At 40.2% G+C, this 21113-nt stretch overlaps 2 protein-coding genes across 4 annotated transcripts; one reads left to right on the top strand and one right to left on the bottom strand.

Annotated features, from left to right (window-relative positions):
- Positions 1 to 1311: 1311 nt before the first annotated feature.
- On the top strand, positions 1312 to 20428 carry LOC107085031 (chromosome unknown open reading frame, human C7orf50). The gene is made up of 5 exons (XM_015375157.1): positions 1312 to 1567; positions 3101 to 3214; positions 14862 to 15085; positions 17457 to 17538; positions 19061 to 20428. The coding sequence occupies exons 1-5, from the start codon at positions 1448 to 1450 to the stop codon at positions 19238 to 19240; spliced, it is 720 nt and encodes a 239-aa protein (XP_015230643.1). The 5' UTR covers positions 1312 to 1447; the 3' UTR covers positions 19241 to 20428.
- Positions 3398 to 6730, bottom strand: LOC107085030 (G-protein coupled estrogen receptor 1-like). 3 transcript variants are annotated; one of them, XM_015375155.1, is made up of 3 exons: positions 6341 to 6730; positions 4275 to 4704; positions 3398 to 4208 (listed from the first exon to the last, which is right to left on the bottom strand). In XM_015375155.1, exons 2-3 carry the CDS (start codon positions 4563 to 4565, stop codon positions 3468 to 3470), a joined length of 1032 nt encoding a protein of 343 aa, XP_015230641.1. In that variant the 5' UTR covers positions 4566 to 4704; positions 6341 to 6730; the 3' UTR covers positions 3398 to 3467. The 3 variants fall into 3 exon arrangements, with proteins under 3 accessions (XP_015230641.1, XP_015230642.1, XP_015230640.1); XM_015375156.1 differs by having other exon boundaries at positions 3398 to 4205; XM_015375154.1 differs by having other exon boundaries at positions 3398 to 4704; positions 6341 to 6725.
- Positions 20429 to 21113: the final 685 nt, after the last annotated feature.

Raw genomic sequence — 21113 nt, 5'->3', positions numbered from 1 at the left:
TATATATATATATATATATATATATATATATATATATATATATATATATATATATATATATACTGCCTTAATTTTCACAGATTTTATAATGTTTTCATTAAATGTGTAATTCCGTTGGATATAATTAAATTTTTAAGTTCAATTACACAATAAAGACACATTATTATATATTACACATTATTATTATAAGTTTAAAAAAAACAAGTAATAAAATAATAAGTAAAACTGATATAATGATATCAATAAAAGGCAATAAAACCCATTACTGTCATTAGATATCCGTTCCTAAAGCAGAACAAGCTTTAAAAAATTGTGTGTTTTATTTATCGTAACATCTGTAAAATCTAAAACATTTCCAGAAAATATTAACAGCTGAACCCCTACGATTATGGCATCTTCAGCCTTGCAGTATTTCCTCAGCAGAGGATGGCAAATCTAGATGTACTCACAGTTCAGTCTAATCCCACTGGACGGGAGCCCACTGTTGTTCTGTAGACTTACTCCAGCTCTCCTGGTTCTTCTCCTGGAAGAACCAGTTAGTTTATAGAACAACACTGATGGAGACAAGGATGAAAACAGGAAGCTGGGAAACATCACAGGTGATGGATCAGATTCTAAGACACAGGATATTCCCCATCCAGTTCCTATTTATTGAGTTATAAATTTACATCTTACTTGTGTTTCGAGTTGTATTTCAGTTTGAATTATATTTGCAACTTAAACGCTGTGAATAGGAGCTCTTGAAGTATTCAGCTTCTCAAGCAGGAAATGTTCATCCTGTTATCATGCCTAAAATCATAACTTAGAACAAAACCAGACTTATTCTGTAAGTATTTTTTCTGTTCTTCTCTCTACCAGCAAACAAAAGAATAAAGTTAACATATCTGTGCATTAAACTGTATTTTATTAACAGTGTTATTAAGAAGTATCTTTAATAATTCAAGGCAAAAAAAACTTCACAGAATTTAAACTTTTTTACTTTTTTATTGTCATTACACTGTCACAAGTGTTAATAATAATTATATATTTATATATATTATTAAAGGAATACAGGAAACGGAAAGCGAAAACAAGGAATCTCTGTAATCAAGAAATGTTATTTATTTATCTGCAAAGCACAAAAGTAATAAACATCATTTAGTGGGAGAAGCTATTGTTGTACACGCCAATGTACAGTAGGTGGTAGTATTTATCTATGAGCTGCTTGCAACACGCCATAATAAAAAAGACGAGGAAGAAACCCTCAGCCAATCACAAAGCTCGTAGAGAAGTTTGGCCAATCACGCTCAAGCTTAACGGGAATCACTTCCTCTATTGGTAGCGCACGAATACTCCTCGCTGCTTTTTTTATTTCCTTTCAAAAATAATAACTTGAAGTTAACACTGGTGTTTAATAAAGCTTCTTTCCTGATATTTCAATTTTAGTTTTTTTGTTAACACCTATCAGATGATGACGAAGGACAGGTCAGGGAAACAAAATTATCCCAAAGGAAAGAAATCACAGACCGATAAAGCTGAAGAACCCATGACAACTAAAACGAAGAAAAGGAAACACGTGGAAGTGGAGGTGGGTTTTAAACCTTTACACTTTTTCATCGTTGGGGTTTTACGTCATGGACTAAAACAACGTGTTGCGATATAATGATATGGAATCCAATTATTCAAGGTTTCCTAGATAAAAATCAATGTGCTTACGCGTTTGTATTTTAGTCCCCTTTATTATGATCCTTAAACATAAAATAAAAATGTACCAATTACCTCCAACAGTCACACAATTAGCATATATACAATATATACTTGTATAAAACCTAAAGAGGTTAGGGTGTCCCAACTGTGGCCCTTGAATTTTTTTATGTGTGGCCCCAATCAGCAGGTCAGGATTGGTACAACAATCTAAATGAACTGAGAAATAACAAATAGACAATAAAATTTGTAATGATAGATTCAGATCCTCTTGAATATGAATTGTTCCGTACAAACATGTTTAGTAGTGAGTACCTGTATTATTCTTTTTTTTTCTTCTTGCTTTCACTGTCTTAGTAGGTCAGGTTACAAACCTTCAGCAATCCTTTACTTGGAAACAGACTTTCAGACACCCACTCATTAAGGATTGTTAAATAAGGGCCAGAGTTTATTGATACAAGCCTTTTTTGTTTCTGGAAAAGATTGAAGGGAAAATAATAGACCAATAATAAAGAGAAAAATAAAAATGACCTTAAAATTGGAGTGGGGTGGGGGTGTTAAAGAGAGAGAGTAATTCCCTATAAAATAATTTAAAATATTTTTTTTTATTGTAAAACTAATATCATAATGATCACTTTGAAATGGTCAATTCTTAATCAGAGTAAATATGTCACCCCCCAACCTAATCTGACCTCCCAGACATGGACAGAATCAACCCTCATGGTAACTGAAGAGATTGCAGATAATATGCACTGCTCAGATTGAAGAGACAGTTGACAGGCTAACCATTAGCCGTACATGCCATAAATATGGCTTTTATGGAAAAGCAGATTGAAGAAATCAATGTTTCGTGGTAAAATTATAGCTACAGAGAAGATTATATACCAGCTAGTAAGGTCAAAGTTAAGCTTTTTGTTGTAAATGTTAAATTTTATGTAGGGAAGAGCTAACCCAGCATAAAACAGATCCCTATTGTAAGGCACAGTGTTGGTAGGATCATGCTTTTCGAGTAATTTTAAAAGAAGGTGTGAGGGTTGGGGGACTAGTGGTTAGGGCATAGAGCTTGGAATCCTGAGTTTATGAGTTTGAAACCCACTCCCACAGACTGCCATTCTGGGTCCCTGAGCAAGACCCTTAACCCCACACTGCTCCCAGGGTGCAGCCCGCTGCTCCCCAAAGGGATGGGTTAAAAGCAGGGAGTTAATTTCATTGCTCTGTACTTGTGACGGTGTAATGACGGTAAAATGCTGAGTGGAAAAAATATATGTATTCTGTGTCCAACTGGTGTCTGTCTGTCATGTTAAAATCCTTCAAGACACATTAGAAGTTACTATTGTTTTAAAATGAAAAAATAAAGACAGACATAAATACCTTTTAAATATTTATTTTCAAAATAATATCTTTTTTTTTTCTTCAGGAAGCTGCAGTACAGATTCCCCGAGTTACAGACCCAGATGAGGAAACAAACAAAAAGCAAAAGAAGCGTAAAAAGACCAAGGTGACAAAAGACACCGACTCAGAGCTTACTGAGGTGAGAAGACAAAATACTGAAACTGTCCAGTTTATTATGCTTCCCTGATGCCCGTTTGTAATCACTGCTTTCATGATGCGCAGAAAACAGTTGGATACAATCACTGTTTCTATGAAATGTTGCTCTGATGTTGATCTGAAAACCCTTAAGTTTCATATTATTAATAAATAATTCTTCGTCAAGCTCCCTTTGTGTCACATTGTCCGTTAAAGTTTCATTAATCTCATGGCGTGACTTTAGCCTATGATCCGTGTCAGGACGGTCTGTGTCGGCTTTCAGAGGTGGAACTAGAGGAGTCGCTCGATGTGTCCCATGTTGTAGGGGGACGGTTTGGTGAAACTGTTGCGTACATGGCTCTTTCTGAAACAGACCTGGAAAGCTTGGGGCTTCTGCTTTTCTCCTGAAGGAACAGCCTCAGCTTTCTCCGGAAAGTCTCTCCCAGAAAGCCGTAGATGAGCGGATTCAGACAGCTGTTGGAAAAGGCTGCGAGCCGGACGGCGTGGCCCGTCAGAGGGTAAAGCTCCCACAGCGTGCTGCTGCTGTCTGTGTCGCCCCTCAGGAGGTGAATGCTTATGAAAACATTCACCGGGAGCCAGCAGATGAAGAAGACCAACACGGCGGCAGAGATCATACGCAGAGCTCTCTGCCTGCGAGGCCTCTGCTGCTGGTTGCATTGCTCTCTCTGGCTGCGCCGCAGCACCTGCCCTATCCTCCAGTAACACACGCCCAGGATGCAGAAAGGTAGCAGGAAGCCCAGCGTCACCTCCAGCCACTGAATCTGGCTCACGTTAGCAAAGCAGAAGTGAAGCTCACCCGAATGCTGCACTTGAGCTACAGCGAAAGGCAGCAGGGTGAGCACTGAGGAAAACACCCAGATGAAGCAGCAGCTGAGGCGGGCGTGTCCCATGCTTGTTCCGTTGACACAGGTTAGCGCAATGAAGCGGTCGATGCTCATCCAGGTCAAGAAGAAGACGCTGCTGTAGAGGTTGACCTGCTGGAAAAGATTCATGAAGGTACAGAGGCCGGTGTTGTCGTAGTAACCCTTCTTCAGATTAAATACCTCAATCAAAGAGTCGGCCACCAGAATGAGGTCCGCCGCTGCCAGGTTCACAAAGTACAGGTCCGGGGCCGTCAGACGGCCTTTATGGTGCAGGTTGACCACAAGGATCAGGATGTTCCCAACGAGGCCGATAGGAAACAGGATTATGGTGTAAAATCCAGATATTAATATGTTTATAAGATAATGCTCCGCGTTCTCGGAGGAGGTCTGCAGAACGCCGGTGGTCAACTGGGTGTTGTTGGACTGCAAGGTCAGGTTTTCTCCAGCTGTGATTCTGTGCTCCATGAACATGCTCGTGGCCTTCTCACACTTTTCTATCCCGCCTCATAACCTTCCTGCTAACTATGCATATCTTTGAGCTTGATGATTGTCGAGGTCCGAGTTGTGGTCAGGCTTCCCGTCCGAACAGATGATGGTGCTGAAGTCAGCTCTGGATCAGAAGAGAAGGAATTTGAACCTCAGTTTTAAGGAAAAGAATCACATTGCAACACAAACTACAATATGTTCACTGATGGATCTTATATAATAGACCAAAAACAAACCGGCTCATAGCTGAGACGTAAAAAAACATTGATTTGGTTTCAAGGTTTGTTTTTTGATATATTATTTATTAATATTGATTGTTAAATTTGATTTCTTCCCCTTTAAATACAATAAAATAAATACTTTCAACCAATTCCTTTTAGAAGTCTGATTAATCATAAAAAGCTTACAGCTTAATCCAGTTGTTCTGTGAGGATCTCAGGGGCTTGTCGGAGACAAGATGATTGAGTCGTGCAGGAGACACAGAAGTGTATTGAACAGGGTTCTCAAGAGGAGGAGCAATTTAGCTATTAATAAAACCATATGTATGACAGAGCACAACCATGGCACATTAACACTGAAAAGTAAATTTCCATTATACCCCTGAGAGGGGGCTCGCCATCGTATTTAAGCTTAGCGGGTTGTTCCGCTCAAGATGTTGCCGTTAAGCTAAAAATCAGGCTAATTTTTTTTATCAGTATATTGGCCCTTTGACTGATTGGGCTTCTTCCCCAACGCATTTCAGCAGAGACGCTGGATCTTTTAGGGTTACAGTGAAATCATGAAGATACACATTTTCCTCCTTACTCACACATATATTGTGAACCCTGCACCACGTCGACTTGAGTCCTAAAGACAGGTGAACAGCCCACAACGACAGAGAGCAAGCTTAAAAAAAACATAAAATAGTTCCTTCCTGCTACGCTCATAGAAAAATTTCCTGGTGAGAAAACTGCCCTGACATGGTGGGGGGAGCATAATGCTGTGGGATTGTTTTCAGGATGATTGATGGAGCTAAATCCAGGACGATCCTGAGAAAAAAAACCTGTAGGAGGCAGCAGATCGGCGAAGGTTCGCCCTCAGCAGGAGAACCACATCAACAACCAGCTGGACATGCAATGTATGGTTTTAATTGGGGCAGATTTAGGGGCTAGAACGGCCTACTTAACGTTTAGACATGCATCTAATCAAGGATCTGTAATGAGATTTGAGTGCTGATTTTTGGCGAAGGCTCTTAATCCAGTCTAACTCGCCTGCAAATTTTTTTGTTTTTTTTTTGCAGGAAAATAAGAATAAATTATATTCTTTAGTTGTTAGCTGGAAGCGAGACGCAACCAGAAAACTAACACAGGGACAGTTTAGTTCAAGTGAATATGTGTCACCTTCTTTCTACTTCACAATTAAACTCTACTTTCTCTTGATCTAAATACAGAGAGGTTTGTTTTTGGGATGAGACCTAACATGAGAAATACTTCCTTCAGACATGATATGAGTTAGAATCCTTCAGGAATAGAATCAGATTTAAACGATGAGGTTTATTTTCTAAGCTCTCATGAATATGAGGATTCATCAGCGTACAGGATGAATGGTTAAACCCATAGCACCTGACCTGAGTCCAGCTTCTGATCCTCTTTGCAGTTCATTCCTGTTTTCTTCATTGGTTTTAATGTTGTTGATCAGTCTGTTTTGCCAGATTTTTCTAAATTTTTACTGTAAAATTTCCTCAGAAAGTTGATAGCGATTAAGAATTAGTCAAAACCTACCTTCAAGTCTGTTCTGGAGAGTATCTCTGTGTCGTCCGAGAAAATACTGAGAAACGGCGTCGTTCCACCCATCAACACGCTATGCAGGCGCAACATCGGTCACATGATTTCACACGATATGAAACTTGAGCGTCTTTCCAGGTCGGTGTTTACTAACTGCACCATGACTGGCTGGCTTTAAGAGGGCGGGGGGTCGGTTAGTAATGAGCCAAACCTCCTGCTGAACCTTTATGCAATCGGACCATTTAACAACTTTACGGGTCAGACTCTGAGGTGAAACTTCCTTTTAAATGTTGTAGGAGGTCAGAAAGCGTAAATATGGGAGTTTGGCTTTTTAGCAAAGACCATCTGGTGAGATGTTTACAGAAAACTGGATAAAGGGCACATGAGGATACTCACCTCATTTTTCCTTAGATACTGTTCTCTCTGCTTTTAAATTGGTTTGATGCTACATTTTAGCTGGAATTCATCATGATTGACCTTTTCTTTGTTATGCTCATTGCAGATGAAGGCCTGAGCTTCTTTTAGGACATAAATGAGACGAAGACATCATTGTTTAACGAGCCACCAGTATCTTGTATAACCAATCTTTATATCAGTCTCCAGTTGATGCCATTCTCTGGCTTCACAGAGAGTACGTCATCCAAGGTTGGCAGTAGTTTCTAGAACAGGTGCAAAAGAGCTGGAAACTTAGCGGCATGATGGCTGAAACTGTGCTCCTTGATTTAAAGTGACTCAATGTTTCCAAGGTTGCAGAGAGCTGCAGAGATTTTTCCTGGCTTTTCTCTTAAAGAGTCCTTTGTGGAAAACTGTTCAGGGCAAACCGAGCCAGTGGTTGGTTCTGTTGTCCACCTGAATGCCTGAGTCCATATCACACCTCTCCTCTCTGCAACCTCCTCCTATCCATTAGTCCCATCCGGCCTTAAAGGAATAGTACACCCAAAACATGATTAGCCTTCATTTTCTACTGACCCCCATGCTGAACAACACTCTGGAGTACTTTTTTGATATCTCAAATGCATCTGGAGATCTGGGAGGCTTCTTGCTGTCTGCTGACATTCAAATAATGGAGGTCTATGGTGCCCGAGACAGAAAGGTCCATAAAAGTCCACAAAAAACGTGTCAATATTCCTCCATACTGCTCGTCCAATGTATTCCAAGTGTCCTGAGTGGGTAGCATCCAGAATTTACTCGAAACGAAGTCATTTAGAATGTTTTTAGAGCATAAACAGTAGTGTATAGGATTTCCTGAAAGCGCGCGCCAGCGCGTTCAGGACGCTACGAAAGCCGGCAGACCAAACCAGATGAAAGTGCGCATTCAGCGTCTGCTCTGCCGATAATGCAAGCGTAGAAGAAGAAATGTGCTGTTTACCTGTGCAAAGAAAGAAACAACGAAAGAAAAATGTCTGAGGACTTCAGTGTTGAGGAAGAGCATGAGTTCTTTGCCGAGCTGAATGCGCTGGTTTGGTCTGCCGGCTTCCGTAGCGTTGTGAACGCGCTTTTAGGAAATACTATACACTACTGTTTATGCTCTAAAAACATTCTAAATGACTTCGTTTCGAGTAAATTCTGGATGCTACCCACTCAGGACACTTGGAATACATTGGACGAGCAGTATGGAGGAATATTGACACGTTTTTTGTGGACTTTTATGGACCTTTCTGTCTCAGTCACCATAGACCTCCATTATTTGAATGTCAGCAGACAGCAAGAAGCCTCCCAGATCTTCAGATGCATTTCAGATATCAAAAAAGTACTCCAGAGTGTTGTTCAGCATGGGGGTGAGTAGAAAATGAAGGCTAATCATGTTTTGGGTGTACTATTCCTTTAAGTTATCACAGAACAGCAGTTCTTATATCTGTAATTTTGTTTGCATTTTGCAAAAGTTAAACTCCAGAATTAAGTCGGGGTTTCCGCGGGTCATTAAAAGTCATTAAATTATTATTTTTTAAATTAAGGCCTTAATTGGCATTAAAATTCATTAAATTTGATAATCGTGGCATTAAAATGGCTTCGGAAAAGAAGCTTGAGTCGGAGAAAAGGTTAGAGAATGGGGAAAATGCAAATTTGAACCAAAGTGGCGGGAAAACGAGGAACTTGGGACATGGCTGCAGCTTGTCCATGGTGAAGACGACGAAGGATTTTGCAGTGTGTATACATATATATAAATTTTTATTATTGGGTACTTGTTGATGGCATTAAGATTATTTCTACCAGCATTAAAAGAGCATTAAAAAGCATTAAATAAGAGTTATTCATTTATGTATAAACCCTGTTAGTGCTTTTATGTGATAAACTGGTTGCATCGAGAAGCCCAAAGAACCCAGCGGGTCAAGGGAGAAAAGTGTTAAAAGTTTAAAGCTGGGTTTGGTTGTAAATTAATGCTCCAATTTTTAATCATCCCCCTGATCTCTGTTTAATCCATCACCCGACCCTGGAGAAAAGCTGCAGACCTACCCAGACATTAAATTCTACCTGAACCAACAGGTCTAACAGGAAACCTGTGGAAGACGTGTTCCATCATTCTGAACACACTGTTTCCGCTGTTAGCCATGGTGCTCCAGCATCAGCGTGTGGTACGGTAGCTGCTCTGCTGCAGACAGGAAAGCTCTGCAGAGAGTAGTGAAGGCTGCACAGAGGACTGTTGGAGTCAACCTCCCCACCACCACAGACATCTACACCTCCAGATGCAGGAAAAGGGCCTCCTGCATCATGAAGGACCCCACTCACCCAGCACACTCACTTTTTGTCCCGCTACCCTCAGGCAGGAGGCTGCGGAGCATCAAATGCAGGACAACCAGACTGAGAAACAGCTTCATACCAGAAGCTGTGAGACTCTCAAACTCCTCTCAGTCTCTCTCACTGCACTGTCCCTAACAACAATAACTTGGTCACTTCAACCCCTAACCCCCCCATGACACTGTATTTGCAGTTTACACTTGGACACTTTAAAATGTTGCACTGCTAAATTTATCTTCCCATGCTGCTACATTACTCATACTTCATCCATCCTGTACATTCCTATTAATATACATTTTATTGTTCTACTTCTCGTTTTTATATACCTGTAAATATTTTTTTTAATTTATATAATTTGATCTTGTAGCTAGCGCAATTTGATCTTGTAGCTAGTTTTTATATTTTATTTTTTATAATCGGATGTAACTGGGGCCGTGACTCTCAATTTCGTTCTACCTCATGTAACACGTGATGTGAATGACAATAAAGTCTCTTGAATCTTGAATCTTGGTGGTGGGAGCATCATGCTATGGGGGTGACTTCTCTTCTACAGCAACACTTGTTGCTCTTAGGTTTTCTAATTTGTATCAATTTTCAATAGGAAAGAACTTTACCAGAGCAACAAATTCTTCAAATTTACATTTATTTATTTCATAAACTTAAAAGTGGCTTAAAAAATACTTTGAATACAGCTTTTTGAACTTCCCATGACTGGTAACAAAAATGCATATTTACAAACATTTACATGTTAGAGGGGATTCTGCACAGGGTGTTTGATCTTTTGGGTCTCGTTTCGGACTGCTTGGACCGGTTAGTGAAATCTACCAATAGTTTGGAAAAATTACCTTCACTCTTTCGCCGGAGCAGAGAGTCCAACTGTTCAACCAGCTTGTTCTGTAGAACAGAGCAGTAAAAGGCCTTTTTTATTACTTTCTATCCAAGCAAAAACGGCTCATTTATGAAATATGTGTGCGTTTTTTTTAAAGTTTTTTTTATTTATTTTATTGTTGGGTTGTTTGTTTTCCTCTGCTTACATCCCTTTAGAACAAGACATTGAATGACTCTGAATGTTGTAAAAATCTAAGCTGCACTGAGAGCAATGGTTGCTTTTCTTTCTTAAAATAACTTAATGGTAAAAAGAAGGAAGGAGGTTTTTTTTGCTCTAAAAGCCTCCTATTGGGCCGGTTCTGCCATGTGAACCGTCTATGTCTCGATGTCCTGCAGAGTGTCTGTGATCTCGATTTGCGGAGCGATGATGTTTCTGTTGGGCTGCGGATGTCCCGGTCTCCGACAGCAGTCCCTCAGCTGCCTCATCACGCCGTGGAGACTCTCTCGACTCGGCCGGTGCAGCAGGAGAACAAAAATCAGGCTGAGGCTGCTGCCAGAGAACAACACGCATTCGGCCATAGCCAGAAAGTCTCGTTTCTTCTCCCCATCCTTGTTGGGTTGAGCCACTCTCACCAGAATGATGCTGTAGAACAATTGGCAGAGAAAAATTAACACTGCAACGGTCAGAAACACAGGGCCTTCCTCAGAGCCGGACAGAAAACGTCCTTTAGATTTCCACTGCCGGACACAGCCGCTTATCAGCAGTCCGAATTGGACGGTGAAGGGAACCAGAAAAGCCAAACAGAGCTTTGCAGCTGCATATGAAACACCGGCGTCCTCATCTTCCTGTAGGCGTCGAAGTAATGCCAGCAGGACGGAGGTTATAAAAGATGTCAGGATCACCAGCGCCGCACAGACCCTTGGCTTCCTCAGCAGGGCATTTGACGGCGGATCTAGCGTCAGGACGAACGCCATGAGCACTAAGATAAGCAATCCGCACAAAGAGGCCACATTGATGGAGAAGGAAAGGGCGGCGGAGCCCCAGGTTGTCCACCTTATGTATTTAAGTCTGTGCATCACAGTAGGGAGAGACAGTAGTAGGAGCAGCAGCTGGAAACCACAGAAAACCCAGAGGAGGCAGTCGAGCCAGGCCAGCCGTCTCTGAGCCCTGTAGGTCTGAATGAAGCTGTAGAAGACGAAGCAGCCGGCGCCAAAGCCCAAAACTGCAAAGACACTGTAGGTGCACGTATATACTATGGGGTCCACAGAGGTTGAGGTTGTTGAAGCTCCAGGGGTGAAATTGGAGAGGGATTGAAAGGTGGTGCTGGGCTGATAGGCGTCTGTGGTCAAATCAGACTGGAAAATAAAGTCAGAATTTATCATTAGAGTCCAACAGGTAAACTGTAAACATAGGTGTGCAGCTCCGGGCCTCCAGGGCCGCACCACGCTACTTTTAGATGCATCTATTTTCCAAATTAGCTTATGCAAACAGTAGACTACCTTCTTAGGATCTCATAGAGTTCTACATAGAGATCTCGTAAAGTTTTACAGAAGCTTGTTATGAATTATCACCTGATTCGGGTGATTTGAAACAGGAAAACACCCTAAAAGCAGGATAGCAGGACTTAGTTTGGACTCCACTGTTAGAGAAACATGCTAGAGGATTTCCTCAGTCACACATTCAGCTCTGATTCTGAATGGATGTAGCTCCGACTCCTTTACTTATAGGAACTATGTAATTGGCAGCAGGTTGCCACTCACCATGTTTGCGTTCCACATCCCGTCGTCCATCAGCTTAAAAACAGTGTTTAACCCACAGCTCTGAAAGTGATGCTCGCTGCAGCTTCTCGTCGGCGGTTTTCAGACTTCTGTGGGCAGCACCCCTCTAGCATACTTTCAGAATGACTTTGTGACCATGTGATCAAAATCTTTCTCCTCCCTTCTTTTTTTTTTCAGCATCTGTAAAATCAGAGAGCATACTGCCTCTTTGTTCAACTTCCCCACAGAGAATTAGAGCAGTTCTTTGCTTTCAGTAAATCCTCTCCACAGAAGCAGGCTTCCTGACAGAAACCAGGAGAATCTGATCCAAAAATGAGCCGTTGGGTTTTATGTGCAAAAAGTTTTGTTTAGCAGGTGGATATTTTTAGCAGACCAGGGTGAGATTTAAGATGCTGTGCTGAAGGTTGTGGAGCAGCAGGCAGGAAACGGCCCACTGAGCTGCAGCACGACAGGAAGTGATTCAGACCTAGAAGGGTTTGTTTGCCCTTCTCCTCTGGAACAACAAAATGTCACTTTTTTGGGGGGTTTTGGGGGATTATTTATCTGCCATTAATGAAGAAAATCTGGAAATTTTCTAAGTTTAAGCTTGTGCCTGTTCCAGAAAAATGCTAAGCTGTCAGCCTGAATAGTCCATCTGTGGTTAAATGGCTAAATGTGTCTCTTCCGTTTTTAGTGTGTAGTACATTTACTACTAGAAAGCAAGAACATAGGGTAGAGAATATAAAAAAAACTGCTAATGTTTTTTTTAATGCTCTGGTTTAGATTACCTGATCACAGCAGGCTGTCCCAACAAATATTAAATTGCCTCAGATTATTCCTAATCAAAGCATTGAGATTTTGGAAGGGACGCCCAATGGATTACATTTCTGCCCGGTTTTTAAAACGTTTACATTTCTCATCTTAAATTAATTCTTAAAGCATTTTCCTGGAGTTATTTCTAGATCCTTTGGTTCCATTAAGGAATGTTGGTTCGGTTATATTAAATTTCAATTCACTTTATTGTGTGCCCTCTCACACCTTGACGATTTAGCCAGCGTTTGACTGACGTCCCAGAATCTTCTAAAATGCTGGCATATGCTGAACTTTCTATGTACTTTTTTGGGAGTATACATAGCGTATTCATAACGAGTCCAGAACTAATTTATGCTTAATGCACGGCAGCTTAATGCCCATGAAATGGATGCTGGTGCATCATTTCATGGGCATTATGAAGCATCAGTTAAAGCTGCTCCCCTCAGGAGCAGCGATGCACCTGGTCTGCATAAAAAGATATCTTTGATCACAGTATTCACCTGGCTGCTTATTACCACCCACCAAAAAAAAAAGAATAAAAAGAAAGAAGGTTTGCAGTTGCAGCCGATTCAGCGTCCTATCTGCTATGAAGGTCATGGTTGTTGGTTGTTGGGCATGGGCGTGTAAGCAGGGAGGATCAATCACACTTCCCTTCATAGTCATCCTATGATGGTGATGAAGTCTGGATAAGTACTGACAGTTTCTTTCTGTGAACCCGCTTTTATACCAAAATGCTGCCAATACGCCATTATACAGTAGCTGAAAGTTAAAAAAATGTTCAGCAGTCGTTTGGAACACGTCAAATACATTGATATGTGTTGGAGATAAGTTCTTGATAAGTTACTCATAAGTCATGCATAAGTTACTCATTAGGGGTGGAGCGGTTCACAAAATCCACGGTTCGGTTCACGGTTTCGTGGTCACAGTTTTCGGTTCAGTATATGTTGGTTGTTAGCCTGACATGTTGGTCGTGTTGCTGTTAGCATAAACAAAACGTGTTGCACAATGCTTGCACACTGTTGCACTTTTATCCACAACTTACTTTCCGCTGTCATCGTAGGTCACTCTAAATGCAAAACGGTTCCATACAGCAGACCTCTAAAGTGCTGCTGGCGCGTCTTCCAACTCCTGTTCTTTCCCACTCGCCATACCCACACAATTCTCCACAACAACTGATTTTTTTCTGCTACACCCGGCTACGCTGCTTCGCTTCTTCTTCTTCTTGTTTACTACTGGTGGTTGGCTTTGGTCGCAGTACCGCCACCTTCTGCTCTGGAGTGTACACGCTTCGCGTATGAGAAAAAGGAGCTGCGCATGAACCGAACGCAACACACGCGAACCGAACCGAGACAGTCGAACCGAACGGTTCTGACGGTTTTCATAAATCGTCCCATCCCTATTACTCATAGGTTTTGGATAATCTAGACACCAAGACTTATGAATAACTTACACTTAACGCATATCAACGATCAGATAACTTACCCATGACTTATGCCCCACGTATGGCATAGACTGGCATATGTCAGGACGTACTCGCCATATGTCAGTGTACTGCAGCGTGCTCATAACTTATACAAAACTTACCCATAACTTATCCAACGTGTGCCAGCTTTTTTGCTAGATTCTCCTACGTCAAGTATACACTGGACTAAAATTGTCAAGGTGTGACAGGGGCTTTATATAGCCCCAATTTACAACACTTTATCACAAGGCACTTGTGCAGTCAGATTGGTTCAAAGTCGGATTGGTTCAAAGTTTTCTAAGGAAAACCAGCTGATTGCATCGACTCATTGACTTGAAAGCAATCCCTCACACCAAGCATGCTTGTAGCAATGGTGGAGAGGAAAACTCCCTTTTAACAGGAAGAACTCCAGCAGAACCAGGCTCGTTGTAAGCGGCCATCTGCTGAGGCCGACTGAGGTTCAGCGATAGAAGTAGATGTAGAGAAAGAAGCAGAGATACAAAAGGCAACTGTCAGTCAACTCGCGGCAATTAGTGGAAATTATGCAAACATCTAGAGGACAAACGGTTGATGTGTGGAGCTTCCTAAGCCTGGACTTAGAGGTTAAACTTGAAGCACTTTTCATAAATCATGACACAATAATGATTGATTCTAGAGACTGGAGAGATGTCCATCTTTTCCTAGACCCAATATTTGTTTTGTATTGCTTATCTCTAATAACAAGCTGTACACATGTTTAACCCATGCTTTAACTTATTATGTTTTTAAGTTTAATATGTTTATGATTTTTTTCATGAACCAAAATGCATCTGTCTGTGTTTTCATGACCAGAAATGTTTTCAAAGAGCTGTATTTGTGTTTTCTGAGACATCTTGCTCAAAGGAGACTTTAGTTGGATCAACTTTCTACCTTCAATGGCAGCTTCCGCATCCAGCCGACTGTCCTGTGGGGACACAGGAGCCAGAGGGAGAAGAGGACCAAGAAAAAGCTTTGACCCCTGAGGAGAAACGGGTCCTGGAAAGGAAGATGAAGAAAATCCTGAAAAAGGAAGAGAAGAAGAGGCTGAAAGCAGAAGGACAGACCAAGCCGAAAACTCCAGAACCTAGTCAGAGTGCATGGAAGCATTCCTTGGAGTACCTCGACTGGTAAGGACAGGTTGTTCAATACTGAAGAATATCAGAAGTAAGCTTAAAGAAAGTGCTATATTGATATGTATAGAACTTAATTCATTTATTAGGGGACTTTTAATGCAAGTTTTTCATTTGAGTATTGACTGATATTGACCCTACACTATAGAAATTAATCATACATACTTTTATTCCTCCTTTTTTAACGTGAGGTGTTAGAAAAACGAGTTCAGCGATATTACTCAGAGAATAAAATTATTGATTGATAATCAGCGTTAGAACAACAAACAAACTACCCATTATAATTAGGGCTGGGTAATTAATTGCAGTTGCAATATTATGGCAATTTAATAAAATGCAGTTTTCAAATTGCAGAGCAACTTGATATAGGTCCCATTTCATTTTATAAGACACTGAATTTGTAACACCAGTCGTTTAGGTGTCAGTGATTCACTGAAAGTGGGTTTGAAGCCACACGAACAGGCAGAGGGCAGAGAAGTAAGATTTTTCTGTGATTACAGTAAAGTCATGAAACAAGGGACTATGGACAAGTAAGAAACCCTGGAATGAAACATCTGAAAGCTTGTGATTAGGTTAAAACGAAAATCTAAATAAAATCAGTTTCAATATTGGTTAAAAGATAATTACAATTTAGATTTTCCAAAATAGTTCACCCCTAAGGCCGATATATTTGGATACTCATTTTTCTTTAGCTGATATCTGACAGATTTCTGATACCAATATTGGACCTGGGAATCCTTATATTTCTTTATAGGTGGTGAACTGCTGTATTGGTGCCCATTAATATCCTGTACAGCGCTGCAGGTTTGTTCATTTCACATGCTGAATTTATAAAACTACGGTAATTAAAATTTCCAAACGCGTATCGATACCCAGGGAGATAGTCAGTTTCTCAATACCATTTTTAAATACCATGGGGATAAAAAAGTAAAATAAAGGAATAAAAAATAGACTCCCCTTTTTAATCTCAACATTAAAGATTCTATTAAATAACTTTTGCAGATTTAGATATATAAATAAATTAATACCCCAAATATGACAATTTTACTATATGTTAACGTTGCTTAAGATATTATTCTTTTAATGTGAAAATAATCCAGTAATGTAGAATTAACAGCAAAAATATGCAAACAAGACCTTTATATGGTACTGATAACACAGCAAATCAGTATTATATCCAGATGCAGCATTTGGGTATTACGGTAATACTTTTTAGAGAATCTTTGATTTTTATAATATAATACAGAATTACAGGCTCAATGCAGCATTCTGCAGGATAAGTCTAAATCCAGCTGCCTGCAGCATTTATTCAGTCTAAAAAATATGTATATGTAAAATAGGTATGAGATGGGACAAAACCCAGGAAGCTCCTCTGACCAGAGGAATTCTTCCACATCTTCGCCTTCATGGTGCATTTAAGTATGTCAGGTTTACTGGATTGTCTATATATTTAAGCACAAGTTTGCTTGGCTTTTAAACTTTTTAATCATGCAGTGGCTATTCATTTTGATCCTTTCTTGATGCTACAAAAACAAACAAGTCTGAAGTCACATCCATACCAGCTATTTTTTCCTTTTCTTGAATGAAACAAATGGAAAACATTCATCCCTCCATGTAAATCGGATTTGTTTGTCTTATAACACTGTACACAGCATTGTCATGTGTGCCATGAATCAGAGAGATGCAAGTAAGCTGAATAAAGTTATACTTCAGACAAATTTGGTAGAAATAAAAGACCAAATACGCTTCTCCAGGCTTGTTTCATTCACTTTAATGTGCAACTTGTGCAATTTTTTTAATTGTTTGTTCATAATGTAATGTAATTTCTTTATGTGAGGATCCCAGGAAGATTAGTGGCCATTTATTTGGCAGCTAATGGGGATCCTAATAAAACTAAACTAAACTTAACACAAACTCTGATTTTACTTCTGGTTCTGCTATGCTGAAAACTACTCTGCCCTCCTGACTTTATTGCGTTTAATGTATAATCCTTATGTTTTGATTACCTAAGTTTATTTATACAGTCCAGTGATTGATCCAATGTCTGCATATCCTATTATATAAATGCATGTACATACATTAGTAAAGCAAGATCTAATTTAGCCATCTTTAGTCAATAGTTTTGTAAATCCAGATTCTGTGGTTGTTTAGTTTCCTAATGGCACAATGTGATCTATTAGTCTAGTTTTTGCATCAGGCATAAATATGAATATGGTCCAATATGAAACAGGAAATATCAGAAAAGTGTCCTAGAAAGACATTAGAATCACTTTATTCACATTCCAGAATATTCTGCACCCCGTGCCACCTGAGATTCTCGGAGTTGCATGCCCACTCTCACAACCCACTCTGTTTTTTGTCATTGCAGTTGGTTAAAGAAACGTTCAGCGTGGAAGTTCCAGAAGAACAGGCAGACGTGGTTACTGCAAAACATGTACGACTCTGAAAAGGTGAAAAGAAATAATATTGGGTCTAGATTTTCTTAAAATCGGAACATTGGTGGCGTCGGCCTCATAAGGACGGCTGCAGTTCTTCAGTCAGCCTGGATTAGGTCAGCCTTTATGGTTCTGGTGTGGTGGATGTCACAAAGTTCATTCAAGGAAATGCCAGCAGCTTTACTACAGATATGTACCAAACCTGGCAGGGGATTCATCTTGTTAACTATAAATGTTAAAAACAGATTTTATTAACCCATTTACACTACCCTTGAAAAACCGATCCATGCCGAGACCGGTCCGAGCTCGGATCAGTTAACCAGGCCGAGCTCGGTTCTGACGACCGTTTACACATCACGCTATCTCGGTTCCTCGCCTCCTAATGACGACCTGCGGTATTACTGCCAGTATTGAAGGAGGAAATCAAGCAGTTGGTGGCGGCAATGCACCAAAAGTTGTTTGCCAACCGCCATGAAACACAAGAAGAAGACGAAGACGAAGAAGGAGGGAATCTAGCAAATCAAAATGGCCCAAATTGCAATAACCGCCTCAGTCTGGGCATCATCCCAGGTCGCACCACGCTCTTTTGAAGCCATTATTTAAAATGTTGCGTGGAGAAGATTTTGATTGTTGTGTATAGTTGTTCTTCTTCTGTTTCGTTTTGGTTGGCAAGCAACTTCCGGAGGAGCATTACCGGCAACTACTGGAATGGAGTGTGAATCGGGATGTGCAGCCAGACGGAGATGACGCGTTCCGCTCATGCGCTCTTTATATCAGAGAACCGAGCCAGGGAAAAACCGAGCCGAGCCCACCTCTGCAACTGGTCTGCAGTTAGCTTGGTTCGGTTGTGTCTAGCTCGGTTCAATTCAGTTTGCTTTCCATTTACACACGATAAATTATCTCAGTTGCTGAGCTCGGACCGGTCTCGGCATGGTTTTTCAAGGATAGTGTAAATGGGGTAGATGAATCTTCTTAAAAGAACAGATATTAACACCTCAGTAATGGGGAAAACACTGATGTTATCACTAACCACACACTGGTATTTATACTGTGGCACCACCTCAACAGTTTGATCATCTTTAGTTGCAGAAGAGATTTTTAAATCTATTTTTCTAAACATTTATCTTTGTTTAATTGTTGTTTAATTGAAGCCATTTGTAAATGGATCAAATAAAGGCGGGAAAAGACACAAAGAACACAAAGGGAAAAATTACTCTGACCTGTTCAACCAGGAAATAAAACCGATATCAATGTTGACTTTAGTTACTGTGCTTAAAGGTATTGTTAGACGTCATTTTTTTCCAAGTTAATAAAAGTATTCTAATCAGGGACTTGGCTATGTCATGTAGTACCTGCTTTATGATCCTATTTAGTACAGATATTTATCCTTAAGCTCCCTCTGAAATATTTTAATATATTAGATTTTTTTGCTCATAAAAAGTGTTGTAAATAGTTTTCTTTTTTTAACTTAAAGGGGGTTTTGGTGCATATAAACTAACCAAGATGGTAAAATAACTTAGTTATTCTGTTTCCTTAGATCCCAGACAATGTGTTTTCAGTTCTGCTTCAGTACCTGGAGGGGCTGTGTGGAACAGCGAAGGATATAACGGTCCAGAAGGCCTTAAAGCTGGTGGAAGAATCTGGAGATGCACCAAACGATGCAGTTGTCCAGCAGAGAGCGCAGAGAGCCAGAGAAGTGATCCAGCTTTTATCCTGACCCTTGGGAACCACTGGAATGGATGAGATAACACAGGAAGACACTGAAAGAAGGGCCGGGTCTCCTGCCTGGAACTGCTGCTCTCTGGAAATAATTCATTTAAAGGCTCACATGTCTGTCTGTGCTACTACAGTCTATAAAGACCAATATTTTCCTAAATGTTTTTACCTTCATATGGTTCTTTGATCATTTTCTGAAAACAATAATATAGTTTTCCGGTGTTGAATGTCTTCAATAAGATGGAGATGAAATCTTCGGAGGGGGGTGGAACGCTAAGAAACTAGTGGAGGTAAAAGTAGTCAGGAATGCTTATGGTTGAGACATGTTGATGCAAGTCAGACGTGTATTCAGTCCAGTCCAGCTGATGACTCTTCCTGACACGGGAGAAAATATTCTGTGAAACCAACTCAGACCCTCAGCCTACATGATGTTCACACAGCCTCATTATGTAGAGTTTCATCTGTTCAATGATGCAGATCCACATTTTAGATCAAATGTTTACACAAACTTATCGACAGGCTGGAACGCTTAATTTTAAATAATTTATTAGAGATGCTTTAGCTTTTCTTTGTCTTTTTAAAAAAGGTCTGGTGTTACTTTTTTGGGGAAATTGAAATTTTCTCCAATCCGTAAAAGTTCAGCAATATACATTTAGGCTCTCAGTCCATGTAGATGTTTCTCTCAGCTGCAGACAGTTACTCTGGAGCTAAGTGTTCTTATTTTCTAAAGGTGATAGAAACATTTGACTAAAATGTTGGATCTGCTGCATAAAAGTGAGTTTGTACTACGGCCTGAATGACACCAGGGTTTTCCCGAGAGCTGAAACCAAAATGCATCTTTTCTCTAACACACGTGGATCTTGAAGAGTTGGCTAAAAATGGTCAGGAGATTTGTGCTTCCTTTTGCTCACTGCATGGTTTAGATCAGTCCTCCAGAGCCGTCCTCCATGTTTGGACATTTTTACTGCTCCAAATTCAAATAAATGCTGATTTTCTGCAGATCTTGATATGCTGCAGTTTAGCCTTTTATCTAACCTCTGGGCATAGATGAATCTAAACATGCAGGACACTGGATATTGGGACACTGATGTTGACAAATCCTGGGTTAGAAGTTTCCCTTTAGCCACATCCCCAATTTACATGCTTATGTTGAACATGAATTAATTTAAATTATGCTTGTGACAAAATTTAAAAACATCCAAACTAGGTAAGAGCTGTTCAAGGGACTTAGTTTTGAACAAGAAAATATCCTCATTGAAAAGAAGATTCAGACTAAAAGGAAAAATTTTATCCAATGAGCTGTGAAATGTTTGTGGACTCAGATTAAAACATGTGGAGCAAACTAATCTTGTCTGCTTTTCTCATTTGGGATGGCCTCGGTTCTCAACAGGTATTTTAAAGCGACGCCAACTGCTTACATCTCCAGCTTTATGTTTTATCTTAATCTTTTCATCTGTCTGAAGTCAACCAGTTTCTTTTCATTTGTGTGCTGGAAGAAAAAAAATTACACATCCTCTTTGTTGTTGCAGCACAAGAGATTCACCTTGAGGTTTCTCATCGCAACACCTCCAAATCTACAGTAGACAATGACATTTTTTTTTTAGATAGTGTGAAGACACAAATCGGTCAAAGAGAGGTGACTTTAAGGATGGAGGTATGTGGGTTGTCACCTCCTGGGAGAATCGGCTTTAATGGTGAAGGTTCAGTGTACAAACAAGAAAGTTAACGGATTTCATTCACTCAGTGTGAAGACGTTCAAACCTGGAGAAAATTTGTGCACCCATATATTATTTTTTTTCATTAGAACCAAGGAGAAAAACTTAGCTCTACTGGCTTGTCGTTTTTATATAAATATTGCTTTGTAAAGCTGCCTG

Source organism: Cyprinodon variegatus, unplaced genomic scaffold (genome assembly GCF_000732505.1).
Source record: "Cyprinodon variegatus isolate N-32 unplaced genomic scaffold, C_variegatus-1.0 Scaffold113, whole genome shotgun sequence".
NCBI lineage: Eukaryota > Metazoa > Chordata > Actinopteri > Cyprinodontiformes > Cyprinodontidae > Cyprinodon > Cyprinodon variegatus.
This window is presented reverse-complemented; position numbering and strand designations above follow the sequence as displayed.

What these genes read in the sequence shown, in the direction of transcription:
- LOC107085030 (XM_015375154.1), bottom strand. Translation starts at nt 4,565, where the DNA reads ATGTTCATGGAGCACAGAATCACAGCTGGAGAAAACCTGACCTTGCAG.
- LOC107085031 (XM_015375157.1), top strand. Translation starts at nt 1,448, where the DNA reads ATGATGACGAAGGACAGGTCAGGGAAACAAAATTATCCCAAAGGAAAG. An exon ending in GGAAACACGTGGAAGTGGAG is followed by an intron (nt 1,568 to 3,100) that starts GTGGGTTTTAAA and finishes TTTTTTCTTCAG; the next exon opens with GAAGCTGCAGTACAGATTCC. An exon ending in CCGACTCAGAGCTTACTGAG is followed by an intron (nt 3,215 to 14,861) that starts GTGAGAAGACAA and finishes CTTCAATGGCAG; the next exon opens with CTTCCGCATCCAGCCGACTG.